An 8,585-nucleotide genomic window follows, 5' to 3' on the forward strand; every position below is an offset into this window, starting at 1 on the left:
AGTTTTGAAAATATTATAAAGATATATTTCTATAATATTAGAAAGCGTTCATATTTTGTATTGAATTGTTTTTTTATTATTATTTATTATTGATATCATGATTTTTTAATGATATTATTAAATTAACTGAGTTTATAAAATTATTCGAGCCCATTCATGAATATTTTTATTTTAAACAAAAAGAATTATTTCTTTTTATATTTTTATACCAAAAAAATGGCCACCTAATATATATATATATATATTAAGGAAAGAGAGATGTTGGGTTGGGCTGGAAGAGCCCAAAATGAGAAGTGGTGAAGAAAGGCTGGGCCCAAAAGTCAATAAACAGCTATAACTATAAGGTTCATTCTTGTACGCGTTAGCGTTTGGACCCTTTACTGGCTGCTCCCTCTGCTCTGCTGCATCTTTTTTCCTCCTCTCTCTCTTTCCTCCTCCTCATTTCCATTGCTCTCTCTCTGCCTGTCGCTCGCTGCAGTTTGTATATTTGATTTGAAATTAGGGTTTATTATTGGAGATGGAGATAAAAGACTTTTGTTTTGGAGCCGATAGCACTCCTCCATTGTCTGTCATCGCAGCCGCCAAGGTTGCGTCTCTCACTCTTCCTCCTCCCTCCACTGTTACAAATGCTTCTGCTTCTGCTTCTCTTCCTACTTTCCTCTTCTCTAATGGGTACCCTTCTCTTTTTTCCATCTTTTCTAAATTTTTTATTCTTTTCTAAATTTTTTATTCTTTTCTAAATTTTTTCCTTTGATAAATGTTATATATATATAGGGCTTAGCTCTGTTTCTGTTCACCTGACATTCTTAACTTATCATGTATGTATGCATGTATGGTAGGCTGAAATTGCAAGGAACCTATGTGCTTCTCCGATACATTGGCCGCGTTGCCAATCTATATGGTCAGGACCCATTTGAATCTAGCCAGGTTTTTCATTCTCTTCCCCACTCTTGCTTTTTCTTATCTAGTTTTGCTTCTTAAAGTTTTCACAACGAAGTTTGCCTTTCTATTTTTCAGATTGATCAGTGGCTCGAATACACCCCTGTCTTGTCTGTAGGCTCTGAATTCGAGAATGCCTGCAACTATATTGACAATTATCTGCAAACTCGTACTTTTCTCGTGGGCTACTGTTTGTCTATTGCAGACATTGCGATCTGGTCCGGTCTTGCAGGTAAAGCTTCCGATTCCTTTCTATTGTTTACTTTACTGCATTTATTCAATAGTGGGTGTCAAATTTCAAAGAAAAGAAAATCGCTTAATTGTTGGCCTTATTATTATTGTTTTATTGTTTAGGGTTTAACAATCTCGTTGTTGAGCTGAATTTTTGACCTGGTCTGTTATTACCGATTGATTTTTATTACTGCATTTATGCTTAGAGTCCCAGAATATTAAAATAAAGGGCTTGGCTGCTATTTTTCTTGATTGCATGACTTTCCATCAACTACAGCATTTCATTTAGCAAAATAGACTGGTAGTATTATGTGCATTGAGAGATTGTTCCTATCTATTTCATTTTGTTTTTAAAGCGTTCATTTTTTTTTTCTTAAATCCTTCTCGATATGCATATGACATGTCATGCTTTGCAGGAACTGGGCTGAGATGGGAGAGTTGTAGGAAGTCTAAGAAGTTCCCGAACATAGTACGCTGGTTCAATTCAATATTTGATGAGTATAGCGAAGCTTTGAATGAAGTCATGTCAACATATGTTGGCAAAAAGGGCTCAGTAAAGCCTGCAGCAGCTAAACCAAAAGGGCAACAGGTTGTCGGTGGGGATAACCCAGAAAAGGGAAAAGCAAGCAGCAAACCTTCATCTGAAGTAGATCTTCCAGAAGCTGAAATTGGAAAGGTGTGTCTGCGATTTGCTCCTGAACCTAGTGGCTATCTTCACATTGGGCACTCAAAAGCAGCTCTACTCAACCAGTATTTTGCTCAAAGGTACCAAGGTCGAATGATAGTTCGCTTCGATGATACAAATCCATCAAAGGAAAGCAATGAATTTGTTGACAATCTTTTAAAAGATATCGAGACATTGGGTATCAAATATGAAACCATCACACATACATCTGATTACTTTCCCCAGCTGATGGAAATGGCTGAAAATTTGATCCGCCAGGGTAAAGCTTATGTTGACGATACACCACGCGAGCAAATGCAGAAAGAAAGAATGGATGGCATTGAATCAAAATGTAGGAGCAACAGTGTAGTGGAGAATCTGAAACTGTGGAAGGAAATGATTGCAGGATCAGAGAGAGGATTACAGTGCTGTGTCCGAGGGAAGTTAGACATGCAAGACCCAAACAAGTCTCTTCGAGATCCAGTCTACTATCGTTGCAATCCTGTTCCTCACCATCGGATTGGGTCCAAATACAAGATATACCCAACATATGATTTTGCATGTCCATTTGTTGATTCTGTAGAAGGTATAACTCATGCACTCCGATCGAGTGAGTATCATGATCGAAATGCTCAATATGATAGGATTCAAGCAGATATGGGACTGCGAAAGGTTCACCTTTATGAATTTAGCCGGTTGAATATGGTCTACACAATTCTCAGCAAGCGTCATCTTCGTTGGTTCGTTGAAAATGGAAAGGTGGATGGATGGGATGATGCTCGATTTCCAACTGTACAGGGAATTGTTCGCAGAGGTTTGAAAGTAGAGGCATTGGTGCAATTCATCCTTGAACAGGTAAGCTAACATGCATCCATGTCTTTACATCTTTCTATTCTGATGTTAATTGGATAGTCCATATGAGATGCTGTATACAGATTTGATGAAAAACTTACATTCTACTCGAAGAATATACAGTGAAAACATGCTTGAGGACCTTGAAGAACTTTGTGTTGTTCCCGTAACATGTGAATTCTTTCCTTCTTTTCCCAATTATACCAAAGAACTTAATTTCATTCATGTGACATTTGTTTGAATTCTTTGGTTAAAAGGCAGCTTAGGATGGCAAGTTCAGGTTCATCACTTTTGTGCATCACAATATTCCTTATTTACTTCTACATATGCAAGCATATGTCCATTGATTTATACTCTTAGGCTATTTTGTGCATTCACCCTTTATCTTCTTAAAGTTCTAATTCTAATTCTAATTCTAATTCTAATTCTATTTCGTTTCAGGGGGCATCCAAAAATCTTAATCTCATGGAATGGGACAAACTCTGGACAATTAATAAGAAGATTATCGATCCTGTGTGTCCCAGGCATACTGCTGTCATTGAAGAACATAGGGTGCCATTAACCTTGACTGATGGTCCCAAGCAACCATTTGTTCGAATCATTCCAAGGCACAAGAAACATGAGGGTGCTGGAGAGAAGGCCACAACATACACAAATAGGATATGGATAGACCATGCAGATGCAGAGTTGATCTCTGTAAATGAAGAAATAACCTTAATGGATTGGGGAAATGCCATAGTGAAGGAAATTGAGAAGGACCAGAATGGAAACGTCACACGCTTGAGTGGGGTCTTGCATCTCGAAGGATCTGTCAAGACCACAAAGTTGAAGCTCACCTGGCTACCAGATACAAGTGAATTAGTTAACCTCACTCTTGTGGACTTTGACTATCTAATCACAAAGAAAAAGGTAATTCTTCATTTATGAACTTTGGAAGTTTTTGTTTTGTTCCTTTTTAAAAGAATACAATTGTGTGTCTGTTTAAAACTTGTCTACTTTGAGAACCTTAGTTGTTGAGGCTGGGTGGTTTTTTATTCTCTGCTTTCTATTATTTCTGAGTGAGTTTGTTCTTTTTTTATCCTCCTAACTTTTTTGTTACTTTTTTGGCCACTGAAATACTGTACTTCTAATGGCTAATTATATTTTTCCCTATAGATGGGGTGATCATTTCATAAGCCTTGAGTTATTTTTTGTCATGTAACTGTAGTTTTGACTGAATGACTTCTCGATGTGTACTTGGGATCAAATTCTTTTTCAAACCAGCTTGGAGAATGTTGACCATCTACTTTTCAAATTTATTTTACAGTTTTTCATAAAAACTTTTTGGCATTATTGTTTATTTGATTTGTTTTTTTCTCTAATTGTCTGAATGTAGAGTTTCAGTGGTTGATTTATTCCAGTACCTATAATGCATTTAAAATGTCAAGTTTTGAAAGTGGCCTTGTAGTGTTTTCACCTTTGTGGGCGTGTGTGAAAAGAGAGTAGAATGAATACATAAGAAACTTTGAAATGGGTAACTCCATTTGATGCATCTATTTAATTGAACATTTTGTTTATGGTTGAATGTACAAGTAGCACACAAAATGAATACAATGGGGGATGGACCCTTGTAATGGACTCTTTCACATTGGAATCAGTTTATATTCAATCTAAATTAGACATTATAGTTGTGTGGGGGGCTTTTGGTGGTGATGAAGCTGGGTAGGAATAGATGGTAAAAGAATCTAGTTAGACATTATAGTTGTGTGGCATGATGTTTTGCATAATACATTATACTTGTCATAGATTTTGAGAGCAGAATTGTAACCATACTGAGTGGATGCTATGTAAAATTTTAATTGCTGGTTGGCGCTTGTATTTGTTGATGCAGCTGGAGGAGGGAGAAAGTTTCCAAGATGTGCTTAACCCATTTACCAAGAAGGAGACTGCAGCTCATGGGGATTCAAACATGCGAAATTTGAAGCGTGGAGAGATATTGCAGTTGGAGAGGAAGGGCTACTTTAGATGTGATGTTCCTTTTGTCAGACCTTCGAAGCCCATAGTTCTGTTTGCAATTCCAGATGGCCGACAAGCAACCTCATTGAAGTAGACCTTCATAGTTGATTACTCTCTGGTGTTTTGGAGTTGAACATTTTTCCTAAAACTATGTAAGATGAGATTTGGAGTCTTTGACTCTCTTCCTTTTACATACAAACATGAATTTGTTCTGTGGTTTTTGATGTGATACTTCACTAATTTACCTTGCTATAGATGTTGTACGAATTGAATGGTGCCTTCTCAACCAGTTAATGTGGTTTTGGTAAATTTCCAAGTTTCAGATAAAGATGTTCTTGTTGAATCCAGTAGCAGTACAGATCCTGATGGGATTTGGCTTTTTTAACTAGGTGAATATGGCTATGATAAACTACATTTTCCTGTGGTTCCTCGTGTTGAATTTAGCTTCCGTGGTCATTTTAACTGTTCCTCGTATACAGATGCGATTAGGTCTCTAATGAGCACCAACTTTCCAGACTTGAAAGTTTTAGTTCTTGATTCCTTGCCCTGGGGATCGAGTAAAACCAGCGACAACATGGATTGTGCCCTCTTTCCTTGCGTGAAATTGGAACTTTATGATAGCATTGATCAAGTGACAAGCATTTGTATAGTGGGTTCTAATTAAGTCACAATTATTATTGCCTTGATTGTCTGTCCTGTTATTCCAAAATTACCCACTTTGGCGTGATGATGGCTAATCACATGTGCAACTTCTTTTCTTTAATAAGATGAGTACACCTACCACAATCACCTCTTGTTGTCATTTTCAGGTAAGATAAACAAGGCAAGAAACTTACTAGTGCATTGAAAGATGATGAGATGAGACAGGAAGGTTTTTCTTATGGATTAAGCCATTGCATTAACTCGGGGAGTTCTGTTAATCCATGATTAATTGTACTTTTAGAAGCAGCACGCAAGAGTGCCATGAACATGGAAGGAGAGGATGGTCCAATTTTATTTTTTTTCCCGACTAGAACTTGAACTCTGTGCATTGCTAAATAATAATATAAAAAGAATTAGGTGAAATTCATGATTTGTTAATAAATGGACCATACTCAATTGTTGTTTCTGATTGTCATCAACATTTTTTATTAGTTACGCATTATCATGATCTGCACTTACTAGTATGGTAACGAGTGATTATTTTATATTGGGTAAATGTATAGCGAATGGTGGGATTTAATTAAAAATAGTAAGCCATTACCCACCCCAATTACTTGATTGTGTTTTGACTTTCTCGAGCACGGGCTGGTTCCTTTTCCCTTCCCTGCTTATGGCATGTCCTCAGCGCACATCCACATGTAGATGGCTAATGTGATGACAAAATACATTTATTAGAAGGGTAATGTGAGGAGGAGGTGAAGATGGAGAGAACTTGTTTTTCAAACATATAATCGTGTGTTCTTACGGCATCTATCCAGTCTAGAACACTAATAAAAAGACCAAGTCTTCAAACTTGATGGAACTATTCTCGAAATGTAAGCAAGTGGATTGGTGGGTTAGCTGGCTTAGGCATTGAGGTAGAAAGTCTTCCTCCGTAAACTGACTTCATAAAACATGCTGCTTGTCTAATCTAATACATTTCATACATCTATCTGAGAAATACATATGGTCTTTGTCAAGCATGGTTTTATTATATATATATATATATAATTGGCTAAAACAACAAATTGATGCTTTGATATTTTATTCAGTGGAAGAACGGTCTGTAGAAGATTACATGTCGATTAATCATTTAATCTCCTAGATGATCCATCAAACACAAATTTCTCCCTTTAAAAAACTGTTACAGGAAGAATAACAATCAAAAAACCCCAGCTAGGCACAGCTGTAAGATTTATTAATTTATAATCAAAACCTAGCGTACGTACTTGTGTTTTTATACAGTCAACCAATCATCTAGTTCTTAGGTGCAAACCTGGACTTGATCTTTCGGACCTCCTTGGTACCAACCTGGAAAGCCTTGGTCAAGACATGGTCAGGCACGGGTGGTTGGGCTGCAAACAATGTGGCTGCAATTGACTGAGTTCCTGGCAACTGGCTATTGAATGCAGCAATCACTGCAGCTGAGACTTGACCGTTGTTCTTCTGGAAATGAACCAAGCCTTTGGGGAAAACAAATGTCTCGCCCACCTTGATGGTCTTTGATATCAAAACGTTGGCAGTGGTAATGAACCCCACGTCCAGTTGGCCTTCAAGGACAAAGACCATCTCAGTGGCACGTGGATGTGTGTGGGGTGGATTTAAGCCACCAGGGGCGTAGTCAATGCGGGACATGGATACCCCCAAGGTGTTGAGTCCTGGGATCTTTTGAACATTGGCAGCAGTGACCAAGGAGCCGAATGTATTGTTGGTGAGACCTGGTTTAGCCAAACCGGCAAAGAAGAAGTCCTCTGCCGATATGTTTTCCTTGCAGGTGAATCCATTCACCTTCACACCTGTTTAATTATATAAGCATCTCATGTCACAAATTATCAAACTAGTAACATTAGCACATAAGCAAGAAAATGTATTGAAAATAAAACAGAATCAAAGACAAAAAGGTGAGATCCAAGAAAGATGAAGAAATTGTGTTGGGAAGGAACAGAGGAAAAGGCTGGACAAGTCAACTCTCCTACCCTATACCAATCATGTATATAATTAACCAAGATCAAAAGGAAATTAAAAACAATAGTGGAAGAAGAAATACCAGAAGAAAGATCAGCAACGCAAACATCTTGAAGCAGGTCAGGATCAGCAGAAACGGTGGCCACTAGTACCAAACCAAGAGTCATATAAAGAAGGGAGAGGTAGGCCACCTTATTAGCTGCCATGGCTGCTGCTGCAGATGCTAAGCGCTAGCTTTCTAGGTTCCTAGGTTCTGGCGAAAACTATTAAAGGAAAACAACTAGTTTTTTTTTTTGGTTGAAAAAACAACTAGTTAATATAAGAGAAAAAGGAGGGAGGGTGTCTGAATTAGGGAAAAGATGGATGAATAGGAGAGAAAGGTGGACATATGTATTTAGAGTGGCTGCTGCATGATTGGTAGGTACCAAAGTTGCCTTAAATATTCCATTCGGTAAAGATGTGGTACCATATATTTTTATATTGAATATAATTTCAAAAGTTACTTATTATTCATTTTAAATTGTAATAAAAAATTGATTTTGAGAAAAAAAAAAACCTATAATTTATAGTATTTTTTAAACATAATTAATTACAACCGCAAAAACTAGCTAAACATACACCGAAAACAAGGCAATAAATTTTGTAGTTGTATTAAAACTAGTTGATAATTACTGGGCCATTGTCATCTCTCCTGCCCCTAAAGTTTGCGTGTGCTTCCATATTTCTTGGGTCAATTTTTCAACGTTCATGTATGGACTCGGTCTCTTATATTATTTTTTATGGAGATCTTTATTTCAATTGATGTATAAATTGGTCCAAAGATGTTTCTTTACCACGGGAAAAAAATCACATTAAAATGTGGTATGATGTAGCCAAGTTGATGGAAACTCAAGAAAAAGAAAAGAAATATTTTTCAGAAAAATTCGTGAAATGTATTTGATATTTTATTAATATAACCTTAATTCCTAGCCTAATCTACTTGCTGGAAAATAACGAAAAAAGATATCATAATATAATCTAATGATAGTTACATCGAATAATAACTCAGAACCCAAGTTAGGATCAAATCTGTTTAGTTTGAGTTGTTGTCCTCAGCAATGTTTTTACATTACACCAATGATAAATTTATTTTTAACGAGTTCTAGTACTTATGGGCCTCTCTTTGGCCCCTTTTCCTTCAATCTTGGACCATTTCCCTTTTTATTCGTACTCATAAGCCCCCCTTCAACCCTCCTCCCTTTAATATTTGGGCCATCAA

At 37.0% G+C, this 8,585-nt stretch overlaps 2 protein-coding genes across 2 annotated transcripts; one reads left to right on the plus strand and one right to left on the minus strand.

Moving 5' to 3' along the window:
- Positions 1–358: 358 nt before the first annotated feature.
- Positions 359–5,009, plus strand: LOC18098472 (glutamate--tRNA ligase, cytoplasmic). Its single transcript, XM_006382185.3, has 6 exons — positions 359–672; positions 840–927; positions 1,018–1,171; positions 1,587–2,689; positions 3,128–3,595; positions 4,557–5,009. Exons 1-6 carry the CDS (start codon positions 518–520, stop codon positions 4,773–4,775), a joined length of 2,187 nt encoding a protein of 728 aa, XP_006382247.1. The 5' UTR covers positions 359–517; the 3' UTR covers positions 4,776–5,009.
- Positions 5,010–6,378: 1,369 nt separating this feature from the next.
- Positions 6,379–7,940, minus strand: LOC18098473 (germin-like protein 5-1). Its single transcript, XM_006382186.3, has 2 exons — positions 7,410–7,940; positions 6,379–7,158 (listed from the first exon to the last, which is right to left on the minus strand). Exons 1-2 carry the CDS (start codon positions 7,531–7,533, stop codon positions 6,620–6,622), a joined length of 663 nt encoding a protein of 220 aa, XP_006382248.1. The 5' UTR covers positions 7,534–7,940; the 3' UTR covers positions 6,379–6,619.
- Positions 7,941–8,585: the final 645 nt, after the last annotated feature.

Source organism: Populus trichocarpa, chromosome 5 (assembly GCF_000002775.5).
Source record: "Populus trichocarpa isolate Nisqually-1 chromosome 5, P.trichocarpa_v4.1, whole genome shotgun sequence".
Classification (NCBI taxonomy): domain Eukaryota; kingdom Viridiplantae; phylum Streptophyta; class Magnoliopsida; order Malpighiales; family Salicaceae; genus Populus; species Populus trichocarpa.